Consider the following 23,428-nt stretch of genomic DNA (forward strand, 5'->3'; position numbering starts at 1 on the left):
CAAACACGTATGTCTTTATGGCTCGGGAATGTTGGCGGCATTCCTTTTTTATTACAAATCCAATTCCAGGGGAGGACAGAGATTTTACTGTGTTGAAAGATAGGATTACTAGTGAACAATGTCAGTACATGCGTGAACACATGTACCAAAACAAATATTGACAGATAAACAAGACTCAATTCAAAGACGGTGTTATACAGTTACTCAGTAGATGTATAATGGGAAAGAATATTTAATCATAAGATTTCCAGTTTAGAGGGAGATGCTGAGGTCAAATAAAAAGGGTTTGTAAGGAGAGCCGACAAGGCCAAACTAAATCTCCAAGTTGGCACATGTTTTAAGCAGAATAAGAAAACAAATCCACTGATTGAGCATTTGTTAGTGTTAATTTTCTTTTATGCTCAGGTGTCAATTCCACAAAAGCGTCTTCCGATTACCATCAGATTTCACAAATGAGTGTTACTAAGAAATTGCAGAAGTTTGAGTCCCACGGGGCTCTCGCACGCTCATGCATGCCGGTTGTCACCGTTACTGGTATGTTGATATTGACAGGAAAGGAATTTCTCACGATGCAAATCAAAGCTTGCATGTTGCCAATTTTGTGCAACCTACAATTACCTTTAAACGTAATGGTTTATGTGCATTTCATAGAACCATATTTTTCTACTGAGGCAGATGACAAAGACTCCAAGAAGTCTTTAAACAGAGACGTAATGGTTAAAATGATGGGCAAACAGTTTTTACAAATAACAAGTGAATTTATTTTTCCAAAAATGTATTTACATTATATACATAAACACACCCCTACAATAAGCAACATACAGTAACACTATGCACAAAACCTCAGAAAATGTGTGCAATGAGATCAGGTATCTCCTTCAGTTATACAGTGTATCAGTAATCTCTCAGCAGAAAGGCACACTTCTTGGTCACGACACACACACACACACACACACACACAAACAAACAAATACTGCATCTAGGAGATAATGCATTAAACAGTTGCTTCATTATGGGATGTGCTCTGATAAATAACGTTGGTCTTGCAGTGCTTCCATTTTTTCATAAATAAAAAAATATTTTAAACTGTACAGTACAGCGACTACAAACACTGGTGTATGTCCACTGGCAAAGATCTGTATTCTAAATCACTAGTCCACACAAACGTGTTGCAACTGGGGTAATCTTAAAACACATTTAGGTATTCCTTATCACTTGCTGTCTGCTAAGTCATTTTCCAGCTGTTTGGTAGGCTGGTCAGGAGCCCCAAGAGCCCTTGTTTCTGGAAACCAATGGAAACCTTCCAGGTGCAGTTAAAAGTCCAGACAAGCCCATCACACCGTGTGCTGAATCCATCAATCTTCCTCCTATGAAAAGTGCTCATGTAAAGAGAAGGCAGTGCCCCCTCGCTGATCCATGTTGGGTCCCCCATGGTGATGGTGCATTGGTTTTCGGGAAGTGCTGAGTTGTTACATGTGCAGCCTGTCAATCAAAAGCATGTTTCATTTACTACACACAAACGCACCATACCACAACGTATTACTGATTTAAAGTTGAATAAATCATTTAATGCAAGATTATCCTGATGAAATAGCCATTTGATCATGTTTCCTACCGTTTTCTTGGTTTCACTTCCCAGCCATCACGACATTTCACAAAGGTTGTTGACTCCCCTGGTGAGATTTCGGTTTTGGAAGGGTCTTCGGCGCAGAACGTAAACCTGTTGACAACAGTAAAAGAAGTCAAGTTAAGTACAGGTTTGCTGAAAAAATATAAATCCTTCGAGTATAGTGTCAAGACAGCTGCTCCCCCTTCCCACTTACTTCTTCTGGGTTTCCCCGGCTTTCACACGAATCCGCCGGACTTCCAGCACCGGTTTGGCTGGCTTGGGGTTCCAGGCCCAGAAAGATTTTTTAATGTTCTTCCAGACCGAGTTCCAGGATTCAGACTCGCCTTCCCAGCTCAAACGGATCTTCAGCAAGTCACCAATCTCCTGATCAGTGAACACCAAGAAGGTGTTTGTCAAGTTCAGGCCCACAGAATCATCATAGCTGGACAAAAAGAAGAAGAAACCAGGTTAAGGCATGAGCGCAAAAGTCATTTAAAATTGGTGTGGTGGTTGACTAAAGCAGACATTACATGCTGAACAATCTGAGCTGCCTGCACTTTACACTTTTACTAGCACCTATGGAAACTTGCTGGAGTTCCTGACCTTTGACAAAGGTCAGTAGAAAACAAGGTTCATGTTCAAACTCCAAATTTATTTCACAGCAGTCAGCTCGCCTCTCAATATAACTGGCAGTGCAGCTACAAGTTTGTACCTAGACTCTATGTGGACAGTAGCCAAGCCATTGCACAGTGGTTTTATGGGTAGTCATGCTAAGGTGTTGTGGGAAACAAAACTTTGAGAGGAGATTTTGTACTTACACATCCACAAACATGTTTGCTGTATCATTGTGGGCTCCGTACAACTTAACATGGAAGGTAGGATCAGCATTATCGGCCTGCTTTCTGTTAAACACATGCATCTTCATCTGGTAGTGGTAGCCTTAAAGAAAACAGAGTGAACATTTAGCCACTGTGTATGTGTGCAGGAGTAGTTTAGTTTAGATAGGCAACCGTTAAAGCATAAATGTAAGATATGGAGGTTAAAGGATAAGAAACCCAGTATTTATAAAACGTGTTGCTTATCAGTTTTACTGTAGGAAAGGAGCTTAATCATAAAACTGACTGCAATACACACAACCTTATTATTGTGACTCACCTCCGAAGGGAGTGTCGGCACGTGTCTTCAGGTACATCTTAGTGTTGCGCCTCTTGCGCATCTTTCTGGTGTTGTAGCCGATGTTGTTGCAGCGATTTTTGCGGCAGCTAAGGCAGATTCCCTTCTTGAAGCGATCGGGACCGGTACACTGATAGGCGAAGCTCATGTGGTCCTTGTTCATCAAAGAGTCCACAAACAAGTGCACGGCGCGCTCATGCTCACACTTCATCACCTCCATGAAATCTGGAGTAAAAAAGAGGAAGCTCTGTTAGATTTGTAAAAGGGATAAACCTCATAAATTGTTGTGTTGTGGTGGACAGTTGAGTATCTACAAAATAAAAAGCCACAGAGAGCCATTTCTTTTCCATTCAAGAACTTACTTCCAGCAACTGCCAGCACGTCACCCAGTGCACAGCCGGGCTGCACTTCACCACCGTTGGGGTAGATATCAATGTCTCCGATTGGCTGCTGGATTCCAATGCTGACGCCCAAAGCCTCGCGAGTGTATGTGTGCAGAACATCCACAAAGTCGGCGTCATCTGGAGAGAGACGGTTCTGTTCATCTACACCCTCAAACATTGGTCCTGCTGGGTCTAGACCTAAAATCGCCAAAAAAAGATGAAAGAAGATCAGTAAGATGAGGCAACACCATCTTTAAGACTGTTTATTAAAGTATAATGTTGCACTTTATAACTTACCAGTGATTCTGCCGACGGTCCCCTTCACGTATGTTCCTGCGTAGCCGGCTACATGAGCACCTAAACTGTAGCCAATCAGGTGCACCTTCTCCAGAGGCAAATGTTGCTCGTCCTGTCAGAGAAAAAAAAAGTAGCAACACTCACATCAGCAGCTGTCACCACGAACACAAACCCTCACTGAACAAATCCTGGACTTGAGCCAGCCATGATCGGTCGTGCCTGCAGCTGAGCCAAGCTCTGTAAACCCCGGACAGGAACTACTGACAGTCCCTTCCACGCAACAGCGCCTCAACCATCTGTCTCAGTTTGTCTCCATGAAATACTCTTTTGTCTATGTTTACAACTACATGGCCGGATGCCTAAATCTCTTCTCACTTGCCATTTGTGCACCGGTCCAATTTTGTGACAGTCATGCTGAATGGTGAATTATTCTTTGCTTTACAAGTACTAACTAGGCAGTGATCTTGATTTAAAAGCACCAATTTAAGGGTACTTAAATAGGCGAAATATCAAGCACCTTGAGCTGTGAAGACAACATACCAGAAGTATATTGAGCGACTGGAGGTTCCAAAACAGGTCAAAGATAACGGAATGGATGTTTAACATACCATTTCACTTATTCATACTGGTTTTGAAAGTCCTGTCATCAAACAAACGGTTGATAAGGCGATACCTTAAATCATCAAAGCTGAAAGACCGGTTTGATGGATTTGGTACGCAGCTGCTCTTCAGGCGACTCAGAGTCACTGACTTTACTGCAGAGATAGCTCAGATGACGCACTACACACCATAAATCCTTTATAGAAATCATAGCCCCCCCCACACACAAACATATGGGACCTATTCTTTCATGCTACCTACATATTAAAGATGCCTTTCCTTCAAAGAGCAAGCTATACAAAGGTTGGATGACAACATGGAATCAAGGCACTGTGGTATTTAGTGGTGGGTTGAAACACCCAAACAGAAAAACAATGGGGCATTTGCATTGTTCGATCACTCAATTTCAGCAGAACACCCCTACATCACAAATGTTTGAGTATACATGACTCTACACACCTGAAGCCAGTTGATCATGTTGGCGATATCGTTTCCTACACTGTCGGTGTAGTTGACTGCATCGGGGTAAAGCTGCTGAGCCATTGCGATCCAATCGACAATAACCACGTTGGCGTCGCTCTCACGCTTCATCACCGCGGAGACAAGCTTGTGCATCCAGCTTTCGAACATTCCACTCATCTGAGAGGAAAAGGAGAAGAAGAAAAAGGAGTCAATTCTTTATTCAGCTGCGTTAACCTGTTGACCTCTCTCCAATACTCCACACTCACTTTCCTCACATTCACATGATACATTCCAACGATCAAAGCACTCGGGCTGGAGAGACAACACTCCCTTCCATCCAGCACATACATTCACTTCACAGAGAAATAGAGAGTGACTGCAAGAAGATTGAATATTTTAAATGGTACGTACAGTCCATCCGTGGATGATGAAGATGGTCTTGGCTGTGGCATTGAAGCCACACTCCTCCAGACACTCCTTCTTCCCGGCCTGCAGGTAGCAGCCTTCCTGTTCCAGATCTAAATTCTTTCTCATGTTGTATTTGACAACCAGAGGTGTGCCATCCAAGCCACTGTCTTCATCTAAGGGGGGAGAAAAAAAACACAACATGAAAAGTGAGGAAATGCTCATTTATCAACTTTAAATTTCTCTCCTGCTTTTCTGTAGCCTACTGTAAGCTATCAGAAAGATCAAACTAATTCAATTTCAAACGCATAATTCAGGAGCCACCCAGCCAATCATTCTCACACTTGCAGGGTGAGGCTGAGAGAGCATCGAAACGTGCGTCAGCAGCTAACATCTGTTACAATAATACCGGGTTGGGTGCAAGCTTAACCGGAGACTCTGGCGCACAGCCAAAAAGTCATCACCACGCTTTTGCTCTTATTTTATTTCGTCCTGCTTCCACATAGTTGCAGCCAGATCTCGTATAATTATATCTTGACTTCAACACACAGTAACCCTGAGGCTAAAACGGTACAGTGCCTTATGTAAGAAGCCTTTAAGCATTCCAAAGATGCTGCCAGTTTCTCCACAGATTCAGTGAAACAATCATAATCATGTAAATGTTGAAAATGTGAGTTATATTAAGAATATGTACGTTGGTATCTTTGCGTTTACATCTTGGATTTAGTGGATAAATCAATTTAAACCCAGCCTGGGTTCACTTTGCCTCGCACAGCAGAAACGTCAGACGTGAATTTAAATTACCCTTTGGTAATGGGCCACACCGACCAACATGACTTCAGCTGGGTGGTAATAAGGCTGGTGAGCGGTTCGAGGTAAAACGCGGATTCAGCTGAACATCTTTCCAAATAGTTCACACAGACGTGGCGTTGTGTTTCCTGCTCCAGCTGCTGTGCGCCAAGACTCTCCCAAAAAGGACACGTCGCAGACTCGTCTTGAATCCATCCCCGTTTTTCCGGTTCTCTCCCGTCCGCCACACTTGTTCGCCTTTTGTAATTTAGCCTAATTGTCGCAAAATGCCCATTAATCAAGCGAAAATGTCGGGAAATGTAAGGTGTAATTAGAAAACAATTCATTCACCGGTTTATACATGGCGTTTGTTTGTTGCCCTATACTTCACATCTGTCACGTTAGGTTATGACACTGCCTCTGAGGCTTTGAAATTAATGATAATAATGAATGAAAAAATTATCAAAAGACACAAAGCCATTTCTTACCTTTAAGAACGGCGTTTTCCCCAAGAGCGGACGAGAAGAGAGCGGCTGCACATTGTAGGACAATCCATAGGAAAAGGGCTTTATGATTCATTTCTCAGTAAGAGGCGCGTGTTGAGGTATTAAAATCTTCCTGCGAAAATAAAATGTCTCTTTCAGATTGCTGGAGGTAGTACGATAGGTAGCCTATGGTATGAGTGAGCTTAGATCCAGTGGTGTAAAAAGCAACAGAGACAGCGGTGGTGCGTTTTGGTGCGCGCCCGCGAAAGCACAGCTCAAGAGTAGTAGTATAAACTAGCCTCAAGTGTGTGATTGGAGTTTTAAATAGTTTCTCCTTTTCAGTCATCTGATCATCGGCTGATCTATCGCGCATCTTATTGGTCAAGCCCCCATTTGTTTACGTTCGAAGGCGTGGCAAAGCTGAATGAACTCGTAGTAGCTGGCTTCTCGCGTTGCGCGTGCTTTAACCGCCTTTAACCCTTGTGTTGGGTGTGTAGCCTACGACTGACGCAAGCCGCCACAAAACGTAGCCTATCCAGTAGCTTAGTATTGGTATGAAGGTCATTCAACTCGCATATTTGTTCCCAACCGGAAAAATAAATCAATAATCAGCCCGTGAGCGTAGAAGAATCACTGGAATGACATAAGCGATTCTGGAAAACTAGAAGCTTTGCGCACTTCTATGACATCATTTACAAACTCAAAGTAACATTAACAATAAAAAAATATCCCCCCTTTTGCTAATTATCATAAGTGTAAAGCCCACTAGCCCCCTCTAAGCGTCGTTGGGAATGTTTAAAAGGCTCCGACCCGTGTGTGGGGGGATGGCGAGGCTCAGCTGCCTGGCGCGCTGCCAAACCATCAGCTTAGCTCACCGACCGGTTTCAATTGATGAGGCGAAGAATGGGCGCCCTCACGCCAGGGTTTCCGCTACAATAACACCACTGTTTTGTGTACATCAGCGCCCACCGCCTTGTAGGAAGTGTCACCTGCCAACCCAGCAGCCACTGTTACCTGGCGTATAAACAGCCTTTACGCATCTCTGAATACAAAGTCATGCTGCTCGATACGCACTAGGTCAGTGGGGTTGAACACATTAAAGTGTTCAGTGATTAAGGGCTGTTCCTCAGCTTCATCAAAAGTGTATTCTGTATTCAGTGTATGAATTCATTTCAATTCAAAGTGGCTTTCTGTCTATCTATCTATCTATCTATCTATCTATCTATCTATCTATCTATCTATCTATCTATCTATCTATCTATCTATCTATCTATCTATCTATCTATCTATCTATCTATCTATCTATCTATCTATCTATCTATCTATCTATCTATCTATCTATCTATCTATCTATGTTCTTGACAATGTAATACTATCTGTGAAACCTGTCACATGATGTAGATGACAGAATGTATTGTATGTCAAACGTGCCCTGGAGAATGAGCGCTGAAGTGTGTTTGGTAGCTGCAGTGTTTTTAAAAAAACAGCATTCTTATTAAAAGATGACATTTATTAAAGTAGGAAATAACTTGTCCTATTTTTACCCATGTATTAATAGCCATACAGTATGATTTGAGAGAATACAGCGGTAGGTGCTTGATGCTGCATCTGGAGAGGTCACTACAGTTCAAATGATGCTGTGACGCACTGCTGCATCCAACTGGAGGATCTCTGAGGAGATGAAGACATTGTTCATTGTCATTTACACAACATAACATTAACATTAACCTACCACTTATATTTTAACATACAGTAAAATAATATTAATTTGTGAGAAAAAAAAAATCAATCAGACTTTTGAACAAATTACTTGAATCTATGTCACATTCTTCTTTTATTTCCGTTCTAAAGCTGAACATTTGAGTGACAAAAAGTCTAGTTCTTCAATCAATCAATCAATCAATCAATCAATCAATCAATCAATCAATCAATCAATCAATCAATCAATCAATCAATCAATCAATCAATCAATCAATCAAATACATGAATTAATTAATAAAACTCAATGAAACTCAACAGAATCTTATTGTTGGACTAACTTGATGTAAGACATTAGCAGTTATATTCACTTCAAAGTTAAAGTTGCTTCTCATGCAGGAGTATTGTTATTCTTTCCATCCGCACAGTTTCCCATTGCCAGTTTGATTCTGCACTATATGCTGACCTGTCATGATTCTGACCCACAAGGTTTGTTTGGCAAGACCCAACAATAAGGCACTGTGTGAAACACTAAGAGAATAAAGTAGACCTATGCAGGCTGCTCTGTGGGGAGAGAACAAAGACATCTGTATTAATAAGTGTAACCTTGGTCTGACTCATTCCTGAAGTTATTGTCAAAATCTCCTGGCATGAGCTGTGAAGTGAGAACAAAGTTTACAGTGTCTGCAAACCAGTTTTCCACGTGCAGTTTTTTTATAGATATTTTATTTAGGTTAACAGGTGATGGGCAATGAGTTTTTGGTATTTAGGTCTAGCTATTATTGATGTAGCCTACTTAGAGAATGGCATGGCTGACATTCAGGTATAGGGGAGAACGGGGTAAAATGTCACATGGGTTGGTTGTCACAATCGTTATATCTCAGAACCAGAAGGCGCTGTCAGTGACATTTTGGTTTGTAAATTTCCAGAATTGCCATCAGAAGTCACCTACATAGTCGTCCTTGGAGTTAGACTGCTGAATTTGAGGTGATAGGACTGTTTGTGTTTTTCATGTCAAATTGAAAATATTTAGCTCCTCGGAAAAGGAACCCAATAACGAAATAAATTGTCAAGCTGTATCCTCACTGACACCCCAGAGAAGGAGAGAATAGAGCAGGAAAAGGCAGCTAGCATGCAAAAGAAAAAAGGGCAACACAATCAAAACAACCCAGTGCATCCCAAACTAGACCAGCTGCCAAGGCTACAGTAAGTTATGTAGGCCTATTTGTCAACTTGACAATGCAATTAAACTTTCAAATTTAATTCTGCTTTCTTGCCTTCTTTTTAGGATTATTCCAATTAAGATAACATTGTGACAAACAACCCCATAGTGTGTGACAACCGACCCCTTGATGGGGTTGGTTGTCACAATGTGTAAGGGTGTCTTTGATGATTAATTTCTTCTTTATTACAATAAGTTAGAAAAAGTGAGGGGTTCACATTTCAAGCCAACACCTTAAGCTTCAATTTAATGTAGGAATGACTATTGAAAGATGTTTAGGTGATGAGCAATTCTCACTAGAGTAAAAAGTGTGCCTACTTACCCCGTCCTCCCCTAGCCTATGTTTGTTTTATAGTAGGCCTATAGTTATTGTATAAGCTATATATGTTATGGCCTGTCTATTTAATTCAATTTATTTTATTTTAAACAATACTGTTTTCCTGTCACTCCTGGTTACATATTTTAAAACAAAGAATATAGAGTTTTTTTTGAGCAAGAGAATATACAGTCATGGAGCTCCATCATGTGACAGGGAAACATATAGCAGAGATTTGAATGTCTGTTCAGAAAGATGGACAAGGAACAACATTTAGTAAATAGGCTAGAATAATATTTTCCCTATGTTATTATCTTAAATAAATGTTTTTTTTCAGATCCTTTTAACCCTTTCAAGCATAGTGCTCACTGCAGTTGACAGCTGTTTTAAAACTGCTTTCTTGTGCATGCGTTTTGATTGTATAGTTGAACATCCAGCCACCACCGTGAATGTTGTTATCATGAAGCCTAGTTATGATGACTGATGACTCTATAATAGACTATTGTATTTCATAGTTTTCACATAATTTATTATTTATCCATTGGTTTGTTAAACGTATGCGTACTTGAAATGGGTGTCTGAAATAATAGTAAGAGTAAGTCAATTATAGTAGGCTAAGTAAATTATTTTGATGTTCAAATGTCTTAATTTCTGCATCAAGTTGTTGGAGGAGAATTTAGCCATGGAGCTCCATTGGGCGAAGGTGACTGGAAACATATCTAAAAGGAGATTTGAATTCCGGTTCAGAAAGCTGGACAGGGAACAAAAAATCTAAGTAGCCTATAGCAGAATATTTTATAAAAGAAATTCAAGAAAATATTTGTTTACGGACTCTTAGGGTCCTTATAAAGTCCCTGAGTCCACCTTTGCAGGTGGTGACATGTCAGTCACCCACCTGCAAAGGTAACCTCCGTACCAAAAATGAGAGCACAGCGCCACCGCGTGGACAGAGGTGCATTGCACTGCACAGTGATACAGCGGAGGCGGAGGGGGGCAGCGAGCCAGACCGGATCTTTCATGAGGGAAGAGGCCAGGGACAGCCAGCCAACCCCGGCTTCTCGTCTCTTCACCTATATTATTCTGTACTTGCAAGCCAGGGAGCCCGAGCAGGGGGCTGCGATAGTGTCCATAGGATGTCCCGACATGAAGGTAAGGACACACCCAAACACAGGAGGTGTGAGCGAGTCTGGATTTGTGATTGAAAGCGTTTGACAGAGCACCGCTAGCTAACGTCAACTAGCCGACAGTGTCTTGTTTTGCAGTCCAGCCAGGCTAACATCGGGGCTAGTGTTAGCAGAAAGGTTGCAGAGTAATTTCATTGGGGGAACGCATTATGGCGGCTATAACGTGTACGTATTCCAGCGGACCTCGCCGTATATTTAATAAAGTGTCCCAACAGTCAGCGTCAATTGACCAAAACAACGCTGAGATAAGACGCTGGTTAATGTTGAGCTAAGCGTGCTAGCCAGCTAGCCCGTAAGCTAGGTGGTAGTAGGTTATGTAGGTTAGCGGTGACGAGCTCGGGAGCGAGGGGGAGTGCCGAAAATAGGTAACACAAGAGAGCATTGAGTCCCAGATGGCGTTACGGTGGTCGGAACATGTCATTGTCATGTCGTTAATGTTGGCAAGTTTTACCTTCCTTCCTGGTGAAAGTTGGCCCGCAGATTCCAGTTTCGAAAGCCAACGTTGAGAAAATGTAACATCTACCTCTGTCCTTGTGGCCAACCTTGTTGGGCTTGAAGTTTACTGTTCACGTCAGTTAGACGCCAGATTACACGGTCAAATAGGTGTCTCAGCTCACACACTGGTAGAAAGTGAAGTTAGGCGAACGTGTGCCACAGCTGCTGTGTGGCCTGTCAGCTAACAGTGAGGCTAACGGTAGTTTAGGTTTAGGTTTATTCGTGCAATGGGCAGCGAAGGTGAGTCAGGCCCCAGCGGCCTCTTATTTTCCATGCCTGTGTTTCATAGCAACACAAAACAGTTCAATCAACTTCTATCAAAGCCTTGGTTAAAACTCAAGGGCTGTTTTATTTAGGAGGTGTTCATAGTCTACGCTGCACAATACCTTTAAACTTAACACTCTTCGGTCAGTCTCACCAATGCCATCATCAACACATTTCCAGAGGAAAAACTCACAATTCCTTTACCTATCCAACACCAAACATCAACCAGACAAAGGTCGCAACAGAACAGGGCGTTGAACGTTGTGGAGCATTGGTCAACAGAAGAACTAGATATTTCCCTGAGGAGTTGGCAGAGACCAAAACAGCAGGGTTCGACATAACGTATAGCCCGATGGCCCGGGGCCAGTAAAATCATATGCAGGGCAAGTTGATTGGCCAGTCACTGTCCCGCCCGGGCCAGTGACTGGCCAATCACAGTTCAGTATCTTTTTGTAGACTACATCATGGTTCATTGAAATGCGCGTTGAGAGTCGGAATGAAAGCAGTGTTTATTTAAGACTCAATATAATAAACCTAATATAAAATATATTTTTTAATGAAAGGCCAGTGGACAACCGATGCGTGGGCGTTTTGACAGGCAGAGCAACAAGCGGGTGCACTCTCGCTCCGTTGGCAGAGCTGCCTACCGTCCGCCTGCGAGTCGACTTGCTTTGCCCCCTTTCTTCCCACAGCAGAGGTGTGCAGAAAATGATAACTGCGCTTTTCCTTTATCTGCCGCCGTAATGTTACAATATTTGCATCCAAGCTCCAATGGTAATACAAATGAGAGGCGTTATTTAAACGCTGTGAATGCGTCTCCGGTGATTGTGTCGGTTGTAGACAGAAACGAACGGAGGGACTCCGCTCACTGTACAGTTCCTATAGTCGCGCAGTTTGGCACTGTGTTTTCAGGCTCGAGACATTCAATCAGATCGCGGAAGTCTTTCCCATTGAAATCGCTAACGGGGAGAATATCCCCGGTTATTATTTTAGCCACAAACCACAGTTCATCTGCGCAGCGGCTCACTCGCTGCCGAGATCACACGGTGAAACGCTGCTGTGATCGGACGAAGGCATTGTGTGTTTCTAAGGTGATTTAACGTCATAGTCTTAGACGAGCGTTTAACTTATGCTGCATATTTTGCACTGCATTGTTTTTTATCAATAGTTTGAAAAAATGGTCCCACACCGGACTCTTATGTGAAGCTGCCACTTCATGGAGAAGTGACACTCCTGCAGCGCGCTCACGACCAGACGTGAACTCACATACACGGTGAAATCTCCCATTTAAAAAAAACGGCATAACCCACTGATTTTCGGATTTCTATTCTATTTTTAAAGTCAACTTGAGCGCAAGTGGAAAACCGGTCATTCGGTCGACACATTCACATCCCTAATGCATATAGAGAAAGTAATAAAAACAGCCTACCACACCACAAAGAATGATCAGACCTTCATATCTTATTTTTTTTTTTTATGTTTGAACATGACTTCTGCAGGTGAACTATTCATTAAACTGCCCAAATTCAAGAATACAAACAACCATCAAACTACTGGACTTTAAAATACTGGCCGACTCTTTCAACATACTTTCAGTTGTAGGCTTCTAATTCAATATGTTTGCCTGGTTTTTATATTATGTGTATGAGCAATATCAACATTTCATATAATTAACTATAAGAAAAATAACCAAATCTAAAGGGAATATATATACTGTTACAGTATAGATATTCCCTTTAGATCTGGTTATCTTTCTTTATTTTTCTAATACAGGTATTATAATTATTGACACTAAATTATGAAGAAAAAAAAAGTGTGTGCAGGGCCAGTGAAAATATACAAGGGGCCAGTAAAACTCGGATCCACTGGCCCGGCGGGCCAGTAGGAAAAAAAAGTTATGTTGAACCCTGAAACAGATCTACAGATCTATTTTTTTTAAATACTTCAATTTATCAGTTGGACACAGACCCTACTCCAAATTAATTCCAATGGTGTTTTGTGCCTGCTGGATATAAAAATATATAGGTGAGTAGTTAATAGTTTGCTAGCACACTCACCATAACTGTTTGATGTGACAATATGTCAATATTTGTTGCGTAGCAGCTTATTTTGACAGGCAAGGGACTATTTGATTATAAGCTGTCTCTTTTCATGTTGCAAATAATATTTATATATACATATATCCATAAAATATTATTTGCAATATATATATATATATATAAATATATAAAAATGGTGTGGTCTTAACTAAAAATGTCTTTGGAGATTTTATATACTTATGCACACATTATCTGAAACTCTGGACCCATGAAGGAGAAACACTGCAATCCCAGCACCTGGAATGGGCTTGCAGTTAGAACACCATGCCAAAACAAAGTTGTCATCAACTTTACTGTAGACATCAAGTTATTTATGTCTGAGATGTAAGACGAGGTGTCCATCCTTGTTTACTGTCATTAACGTTTCGGCAACCGCTTAGTCTCCCACCGCAGGATCAGGTTGGCACTGTGATTATTTTTTATTTTACAGCTTAGTTGCTATGAATGGAGATAAGAGGGAGTAGGGACAGCTTAGTGTCATACAATACACAGATACTGCGCCAACTGTCCTAGTCAATCAAGAATTGCCCGCACTTGAACACAGGGGACACAGGGGCTCCCCCCTTTATCCCAGGGAACACATAAGGTTAAGCCTTCTAAATATAGTGGTGGGATGAGTATAGTGATACGAATGGCTTTATGAATGAACAGGGAGTTGTAGTGTTGTAGTTTTATTAAGATATGAATGAGGAAGCTACAAGTCTTATAAAGACGATTGGCAAAGGGAGGGTTACCGTAACTTACCTGTAAAACATGCTTTTTAATGTTCACTTTTGGCTGGACCATGTCAAAGAAGAGCGGTTTCTTTTGAATGATTCTGCCAATTGTGAGAGCATGGCGTATCATGTTACAGTCAAACAACACAAATAAAACTTCCAATCCAACTCAGACAAGTAACACAGATTTAAAACAAATGAAAAAACCTTTAGCAAAGTACAACAAAACATTGACACTTTGGAATATAATTAAATCTAGCAAACATGCACTGTAAGACAAATGAGTTCAATCAACTTCTTTCACAGCCTAAAAATAAAACGTGTATATAATATCTTTTGCGCAATACAGTCTTAGTGGACTGCTCTATTTTGCAGGTGTTCATGTTCTGTCCACCATGTGCAATGTGCATAATACTTTTCAGGACCTTTCATCCTGAAGCAATCTGTGATGTTCCAACATAAAAATGTGGAGCAACCAGCCCAAAATAGAAAATGCGAGCCATTTGCATGCATAATTTGTTTGCCTTTTTTAGCAGGATGTCCAACCAGACGTTCTCTCAATGAAAAGACCTTTCATTATCTTGTAAAATATTATGTTTTTAAGTACTTTAATTTTTCTCATGTCATGTCGTATCTGTCATCCCTCAGGCGTCAGCTGTGATGCGTGTTTAAAAGGCAACTTCAGAGGTCGACGGTACAAATGTTTAATTTGCTATGACTACGATCTGTGCGCATCGTGCTACGAGAGCGGTGCAACCACGACCAGACACACCACAGAGCATGCCATGCAGTGTATATTAACCCGAGTCGACTTTGGTGAGTAGAATGGATGTTAGCACAAGGCTAATAGTAATGAGCCTTTTCAGGTTGTGATGAAAAGTGTCATTTGACAATTGTGCTTTGTATCTGCTGAAGTGTATTAAAAATGCAACTGTTACGATCTTACTAACACTCTCACCTCATTATAACTTTATAAGTCAGCTTTTTTTAACAGGCTAAGGGAAGGTTTGATTATAAACTAATTCCTATCATGACATTGCACAAGCTTATGCTGTGGTTAACTTAAAGGTGTCTCCTGATGTAGCGAATCACTGTGATCCCAGCACCTGTGATGGATTGCTGTTAGAAAAACCTACCAAATCATGGACTGAATTGTAAATGCCATGTCCATGTGGATTCCCCTGCAGACCTGTACTACGGTGGAGAAGCGTTCTCAGTGGAGCAGCCCCAGGCCTTCACATGTCCGTACTGTAGCAGGATGGGCTACACAGAGATCTCCCTGCAGGAGCACGTGGCTGCAGAGCACACAGAGACCTCCACAGAAGTGGTAAGTTGCTGCTCAAGCCCCCCCTCACACACACACACACACACACACCCATATATGCAACCAGGACTAGAAGTTGGCACCTGGAAATATTTACATGATATTTGTGTTGATTTTCCTCACATGCCTCAGAATGTTTTTCTGAATTGATCAAATTGAATCAGGGTCTGAAGAAGTCCCTCACATTCGAGGACCATTATGCTGTTGTATGTTTACCTCTTATTTGTTGTCTTGCTTCACACATTGCCAGGGTCAAAGCATGGCTCTGTTGTCAGCTTCTGATTCTGCAAGACAAACTGAACTGCAAGTGATGTCAAGTAGACCATGCAGCTCTATATGTAGATGCTTTTTTTTCTGAAAGCAAGAAAACACTGGTTTGACGTGATGAGACATACTTAAAAAATTATCTATAAATAGTTCTATTCAAACTTGACTTAGCTGGTTTAGTCAAATGTGCTCCGAGGAACATTGAAATATTTCTGAAACAGTCAAATTTTTCCTCTGATGATCATAAATGACATGTAACAGCAAACGAGACCATCAGTGCAAAGAATGATATTTTTATATAGTTTTTCTTAATGCCTTTGTCATGGTACGCTTGCCCAGGAACAACAGCTGGCGTGGTAAAACACTACTGCTTTTGTCCAAAGGGGGAGCTAGAATGAACACAAACTGAAAGTTCCTCGGAGCACCTTTAAGTTACTTCGAAGATCAAGACTATGGCGCAGGACACACCTTGTGCTGAAATATAGTCTAATAAACTACTTTTGTAGCATATGTCGTGCCTTTCTCTGTTGCATCACTTCCAGTAGGTTAATTTCACCAAACTGTCAAACATATCAAATCAATCCCCTCCTTCAGCTTCACATTCCTATCTGTTGGGAGTTTTGACACACTCAACACAGAGCTGGAGTTTTCCTGAGACTTAATTCCTTCAATGTTTTAAATCTGGCATGCTGGTGTGCTGATATTAACGTTGTGTGTACCCTTCTTCTCCCTTCCTGTCCCCTAGATCTGCCCTATATGTGCAGCGCTGCCAGGTGGCGACCCCAATCATGTGACAGATGACTTCGCTGCTCATCTCACACTTGAACACAGAGCACCCAGAGACTTGATATCCTTTCTCAACTAGTAGATGTGGTTCTGGGTGACACGTCTTCCTACATTTCTGCTTTTTTCTTTATGAAAGTAGTGATGCAGTTTGTGTTCCAATCCAGATTGTTTTGTAATTTTAAAGATAAGCACACCAGGGAGGCATCTGTTCACTGAACCTGACTTTGTTGACATTTTACCAGTATTATCATAGGCTCCTGTTGTAGTTCAAATCACCATGGTGGGTGATCTTTAATGGGTCAAATATGTGCAGTAATGATTCCATGGCTGTTGTGCTGTTTTAAACTATGTGTCTCTTGTGTCATTGCGACAAAAAGAAAAAGTATATTCTTACATGTTACATTTGTGGACTCTGTCCACATAAGTACAAGTGTACCTTACATTACATCTAGTTTATCACACTTCTTGAAACAATGAATAACAGCATCTGCTTTTGCCTCAGCTGAAAGACTCATGAGTTGCACTATGGGAAAGAGGACTGACAACAGCAGTTTATTTTTTTTAGCGAGAAAGTAATTTAAATAAGGGCTGTGGTGAAAACAAAATATGCAAACATGTAGTTAAGGGAAATGACAGAAGTTCATCTAGAGATCCACAGAGTTGTGCCATAGCTTTTGTTTGTGGGTGCACCCAGTGAGGGGTCTTGTGCATGGGTTCATAGTGACAGGAGAGCACCATGCAAATATTAGCAGCTGGTTCAGAAGGCCTGAGTGTTGGCAGCATTTGGAGGAGTGGCAGTGAGAATTGATTCTTGACAATTTTGATCCATAAATCAAAAAAAGAAAAAAAAAATACAAGCAAACATTACTTAATATACTTTCTGGTTGCTGCACAGTTTTGGACTGTTGGTTGGACAAAACAAGCACATTTGTAAACGATCAGTTTAACCTCTCTGAGTGAATAGTGGAAATATTTTTGTAGATTGAAAGTCTGATCAAAAGTATGGAGATGGATAAGTTGCAGCAGTATTATGCTCTTGATGTGTTCCTTAACGGCATGTTTCACGATGAGTCCAGCGGGGTGCGGCATGTCAGGAGGATGTTTCACCCTGGGCGCGGGCTGGGAGGCCCCAGAGCCCGCAGGTCTAACATGCACTTCACCAGCAGCACCACAGGGGGGCTCTCCACCAGTCAGAGCTCCTCACAGAGCTCCAACTACAGCAGAGAGGCCATGGACCCCATAGCAGGTCAGACACACACACACACACACACACACACACACACACACACACACACACACACACACACACACACACGCACACGCACACACACACACAAGTCACCATGGTTACAAGGTCAACACATGCTGTCTGGGATGATGCAGATACTACAGGTTCCCTCTGAGGCACAGAGCTGCAGAACAAGAAGCTGTGGAGCCAGGTGTAGGTCAGGCAGAAAACCCTTATTGGGCCAGTTTCACAGACATGGATTAGGCCAAGTCCTCGACTAAATCGTACTTTCAATGGACAATCTCCATTCAAAATTCCATTTAGTCCAGGACTAAGCTAAATCCATGTATGTGAAACTGGCCCATTGTCTTGTTATTGTTAAAGCTACAGTGCATAACTTTTTCATATAAATAAATCTTGGTTAGATTCAAGCCATCGCCCAAACGAGTTGACACAAAGTTGATTAAGCCCATCAGCTCCACAAAACTATCTCTGTATTTCTCGGTATGGCAATATTTACAAACTGGTGTCGCCCCCCGACACTGGCCCAGGAGGTCAGAAAAATCCAAAGAAGTGCCCATGGAATATGTGTTTCAATTAGAGGTGGGCATAGATTAATTTTTTTAATCTAGATTAATCTAGATTAATTTTGGAATTAATCTAGATTAATCTAGATTAAAATGGCTCATTTGAATTCATTCATAATATGTGTGTGCTCCCTAAATAATGACTCAAAGTAAGTCTTTGAGAACGTGTTTCTCAAGCCAGGTGGCTTTCATTTCGTCATCAGAACGAGTGTCTAATTATTGCGAACAAATAATATTCTAACAATTTAATCAGATATAAGGCTAAAAATCACAACATTGCACTGTTTTTTGTGCTTAAAAAAAACGAAAAAACTAATTTGTTGGGTAGGCTATAGGCTATAACAGAAAATAAAGCCATTACTTTTGTGCTTCAAGTGAAACATTAAATATAATTTTTACATAAATAATGAAGTCCTTATAAACTTTTCAAGAAGCTGGACTAGAGTGAATATTGGACAGGCTTTATAGGTCCATGGCTTTTACCTGTGGGACAGCGCTTCACCTAACAGCTGGCTGCAACACCAACCTACAGTCTATTGTGCGACGGAGAGCTAGTTATCATTAGCATCAGCGTTAGCCGACATCACGGCAACAGCTGAATAATGTAACACATTACACAAGTTACACTACATGAAAACAACGGGCTGTAGACGCTAGAGTTATAATTTCGTGTAGGAAACATTGTTGAGACTGGAATTTCGTACCACAGCGGCCGTTCCATAATACAGCACTCCCTTTAGCAATGGCTGAATATAAGACCTCCCTCTGCTGTGTATCTGCGGGAGCGAGTGGCATTAATAACTTAAAAACAGTAAACGTTTAACATGATTACGGGCGTTTAGATGCTTTAATCATATGCCGAATTTATAAACAGACCATATTATTAACAATAAATTAAGTTATGTACATGTCAGAGTTACGTACATGGATACATTCATAAGTAAACATTGAATAGACAGATTTGTGAAGGGGGTTTGGCGCTGAGTGTTACATTAGCGATCCTGCAGCCAGGTGGTGTGTGTCGTGGGCAAGTGATGGAGAGAGAGAGCGGCGGGTGTGTGAGAGAAGCTTCGCTCCTGCAATAAAGGCTCCTCAAGTGTCAACAACGGCCCCCGGCTATTATTACCCGACCAGAGAACACACGGAAGGGGGTTCACCCTGACGGCGAACAGCCATCGGCCCTGGAGGGAACCATCTCCCCTGAGCCGAACAGGAGGTGGAATAAGAGATTAACGGCGATATTTTTTTTATCGCCGATAAGAGTTTTGCGTTAACGCAGCACGTTAACGCCGATAACGGCCCACCACTAGTTTCAATGCACACTTCTTGATAGTCCTATAATGTTTGGGCAAAGTTGTTGCTGTGGCATTTCCTTGTTTATCTTGTGTCCTTTTGATTGTAGATCAGAGGCTGTGTCGCAAATGGTTGATCTCCTTGAAAGGATAGCTCATAAATGCTAGTTTTTAGAAAAAACTATGGCTGCATTCCAATACCCATACTTTCTTCTATTTATTATGGTAGAAAACAGATTTAGGATGTCCCAATTCTTGTGTGTCTACTACATCCGGCCAAGCTTTTTAGTGTTGAAACCAGCATGCTATCAGGGTGATTCTGACCCACAATCCAGTGCGACACCGGAAGTGATGTCACATCCACGGAGCCTCCATATGAAAAACTAGGTCCATGATGAAAACAACCGGGGATGCGACGGATGTAAAAGCAAGAGGCAGGATCAAGGCACAATGTTATGATGAAATAAATAGTTAAAAGTATGTCCCAATTGTGTGCCTACTGCATGCTAACTACATTCTTTTTATGGTCGGATTTAGTATGTAGAATAGAGAAAAGAAAGTATGCGATTTGGAATGCAGGGAATAACCAATTACGCATTTAAGTTCTGGTGTACTGGATTTATGATAGACTGCTATTCTTTATATCAACCAGTATTGGAGTGCAGGTTTGTCGCACATGACTGAACTCACCCACTCGTTGTAAATGATTGATTGATTGATTTCCGTCATTAACCCTTTGTCCTCCCGTCCCTTTCCTTCAGAGCTGCTGTCCCAGTTGTCGGGTGTACGTCGTTCAGCGGGCGGTCAGCTGAGCTCCGGCCCCTCAGCCTCTCAGCTGCAGCAGCTCCAGATGCAGCTGCAGCTGGAGCGGCAGCAGGCCCAGGCCGCGCGCCAGCAGCTGGAGACCGCCCGCAACGCTACGCGGGGCGGAGGCCGGGCCAACGCCATCCTCAATACCAACTCAGCCGGCCCCAACTCCAACCACAATACCAACCCCAGTCCTAACCCGGGTCCAACTGAGTCCAACACGCAACATAATGCACATAGCTCCCAGTTCCTACTCAGCAGGTGAGCAGGTTTTTGAACATTTTGAACCCTGCGTTGTTTATGTTCAAGTATTTCTTGCTAGCAGTCTTTCCTCACTGCCTTTGCTCATCATTGCCGCTATTCTTGACACATTGCCGTCACCTGTCATCCAGTGGATTCATGTGAAACAGTTGGCAAGAAGGTGCGAATGTGCCCCTAGTGATCAAAAGTTCCACACGGTACCTTTTGCAAATCTCACTTTTCTGGAGAAAACACTTTTTTGTCAAAATCAGTGAATATCCCCTAACAATCCGCTTCCTGTCTGTACTGTTGTGCATTGAAAAAAAAAAAAGAATCCTAAGCTCTTTTAATTTTTTTTACAGCACACCAAAACACAGTAGAGACAGGTAGTGGATCGTGAGGAGATATTGACTGATTTTGACAACAAGCGGTATCCAGAATTGCTGACTCCGCCCTTAATCCGTTCGTTCTTTTCCTCTCTTATCGTAGCCTTATTTCTCATCCGTATGCCATCTTCTACTACTCTATTATCAACTGTCCAGACCCTGTAGCCTGTGTCTCACATTTCCTGTTTTAAATCTCTCCTTTTGCGTTTTAGGCTGAGCGAACCGCGGCTGTCTGAGGCGGAGCGGCAGGCGTGCGAGGCGCAGTGGGCCGACCGGAGCCTGTTTGTGACGGAACTGCTGCTGTCCACGCTGCTGGCCGACGACGATGACGACGCCTCGGCCTCCAGCGACGGCGAGGAGACGGACGACTGTCACGGCTCGTTGCGGCACTTCGCTGACTTCTCCTCCATGGGCTGCGTGGAGGTCATGACCCTGGACGTGGCCCTGGAGAATCTCAACCTCATGGAGACCAGCAGCAGCAGCAGCCCGGCTAGCAAGACCACCAAAACCACCACTAAAACGCCACCCACCAAGAAAGAGCCTCCCGCCCCGCCCCTTTGATGACATGGCCACTCCCTCCTTCCCTCTCAAAAACCAACAACCATTGTAACCGGCCGACTTTGCTGCGTCAGCCCAACTGCCAATGGATGACATAAAAAAAGACTGCAGTTTACTTTTTGGCTTTGTTTTTATTTTTTAAATTTTTTTTCTCAGTGATTGTCATTTCAGCTCTGTCGTCTCCCCTCCCCCATGTTTATTACGTTGTGTACATTGAATAAAAGTAGTGAGGCGAGAGAATGTGAAAGCAAGCAAGCGTGGTGGGTGCGTGAGCGAAAGGAAAAAAAAATATCTATATAAATATATTATAGAAAAAAATCTATACGAAAGTTGATAATCAATTCCACATAACCCGTGTTTCCTCTTAGCAGATGAGCAGAATGTTAGTTAGCTGTTCAAAAGACAAACACGTCACACACACTCACCCTGGGAGAGGAGGCAGACAGAAACCTCTCCGATAAAAACGCTGCTGTGTATTTATAGTTATTAATTAAAGAAGTGCTTGGATGGTTTACCACAACTTAAGCATGAGCTTAAATCACCATGTGCCCATTTTTAACTGCACAGTCACTACACGGGGAGGTCTTTCTCTTTTGTTCAGACACCTGAGTAACTGTAAATTAATGGTGCTGAGTGCCACATCACTGGCATTCCTGCACTGTGCGCGCACACACACACACACACACAAACAGACTGATGGCCGTGTTTGGTTATGTTCATGTCCAGTCTCAAACCCCTCCCCTTTGTGTGACATCACCTGTTTTGGGTCATGTGACCTTGCTTTATATCGACAGTGGGCACTTTGGTTTTGAATTGCATATCCAGTGTCCATATGTGTACACTACAGATGCTCAACAAAAAGGCGTTACACAACTCTGAGGCAAGTGGAGACCAAGCGGTTTCTTCCGTGTGACCATTTTCTGGCCTTTTCTAACATGGAAGAAACACATACGGTTGTTTGTTTTTTGTTTATGTTTTTCTCTCTCTGTTACGGAAGACCAGACGCTACTCTCTTCAGCTTCCCGTGACCTGAAATTAATCTTCTCCATTACTCATGAATGCAAAGATTACTCATCATGTGACTTGAAGGAGAGAAAGCCTGTATCGCTCTTTCCATGAAACTTCTCTCGGTCAAAAAGGTCTTTGTATGCCTCCACTGCTACCTGAAGAAATGCAAATGTATGTTTTTGGCTCAGCGAACAAGCCAAATCACAGGGTAACCTTTTCAGTTTGGAGGACAATAAAAATGTTTTGGATGGAAATGAACTAACCCAATCCTACTCTCTGGTTTGTCTTTTTACCTTCTTTTTTCTCAACTGCTAACTTCTTGGTGAGCATGTACAATATATGGTCAAAATAAACACCCATCTTACAGGTTAATTTCAATCTCAATTAGTCTTGTCATATCCTGATGCGTCTCGTCAGTAAGATGTTAGATTAGATATAGTACAGGTGACAGGTGAAGATTTCCGAGTAATACATTACATTACCAGAATATCTCTTTCAAGCCCTGAAAGAGTGCTCCACCAGTTTACCATCACACCCCCTTGTCCTGGCTGTGGGGACTAATATAGGTTTATTTGATCTCTTCCCTACAAATTGTTGGAGCCCACAATGGATAGTTTTAAAAAAGGCAAATTCCAATTTCCACTGGGGATTACAATTCCTAAAGAGAAGCCCCTAAAGGGACATGGAGGGAAAAAAAATGTTTGGTCGAGAAAATAAAAATTAAAAATCAAACTCGAGAATCTCGAGA

The 23,428-nt window shown here is 42.1% G+C and overlaps 2 protein-coding genes across 2 annotated transcripts; one reads left to right on the forward strand and one right to left on the reverse strand.

Annotated features, from left to right (window-relative positions):
* Nucleotides 1-743: 743 nt before the first annotated feature.
* lipg (lipase, endothelial) lies at nucleotides 744-6,532 on the reverse strand. Its single transcript, XM_080048314.1, has 10 exons — nucleotides 6,207-6,532; nucleotides 4,936-5,105; nucleotides 4,522-4,701; nucleotides 3,463-3,574; nucleotides 3,145-3,363; nucleotides 2,765-3,007; nucleotides 2,428-2,548; nucleotides 1,824-2,051; nucleotides 1,616-1,720; nucleotides 744-1,482 (listed from the first exon to the last, which is right to left on the reverse strand). Exons 1-10 carry the CDS (start codon nucleotides 6,295-6,297, stop codon nucleotides 1,470-1,472), a joined length of 1,482 nt encoding a protein of 493 aa, XP_079904440.1. The 5' UTR covers nucleotides 6,298-6,532; the 3' UTR covers nucleotides 744-1,469.
* Nucleotides 6,533-10,468: 3,936 nt separating this feature from the next.
* On the forward strand, nucleotides 10,469-22,940 carry LOC307259339 (E3 ubiquitin-protein ligase KCMF1-like). Its single transcript, XM_080039146.1, has 7 exons — nucleotides 10,469-10,588; nucleotides 14,846-15,013; nucleotides 15,385-15,524; nucleotides 16,534-16,635; nucleotides 17,640-17,820; nucleotides 20,443-20,749; nucleotides 21,327-22,940. Exons 1-7 carry the CDS (start codon nucleotides 10,573-10,575, stop codon nucleotides 21,673-21,675), a joined length of 1,263 nt encoding a protein of 420 aa, XP_079895272.1. The 5' UTR covers nucleotides 10,469-10,572; the 3' UTR covers nucleotides 21,676-22,940.
* The last annotated feature ends 488 nt before the right edge of the window (nucleotides 22,941-23,428 follow it).

Source organism: Ammodytes marinus (assembly GCF_949987685.1).
Source record: "Ammodytes marinus genome assembly, chromosome: 2".
In the NCBI taxonomy this organism is placed as follows: Eukaryota; Metazoa; Chordata; class Actinopteri; order Uranoscopiformes; family Ammodytidae; genus Ammodytes; species Ammodytes marinus.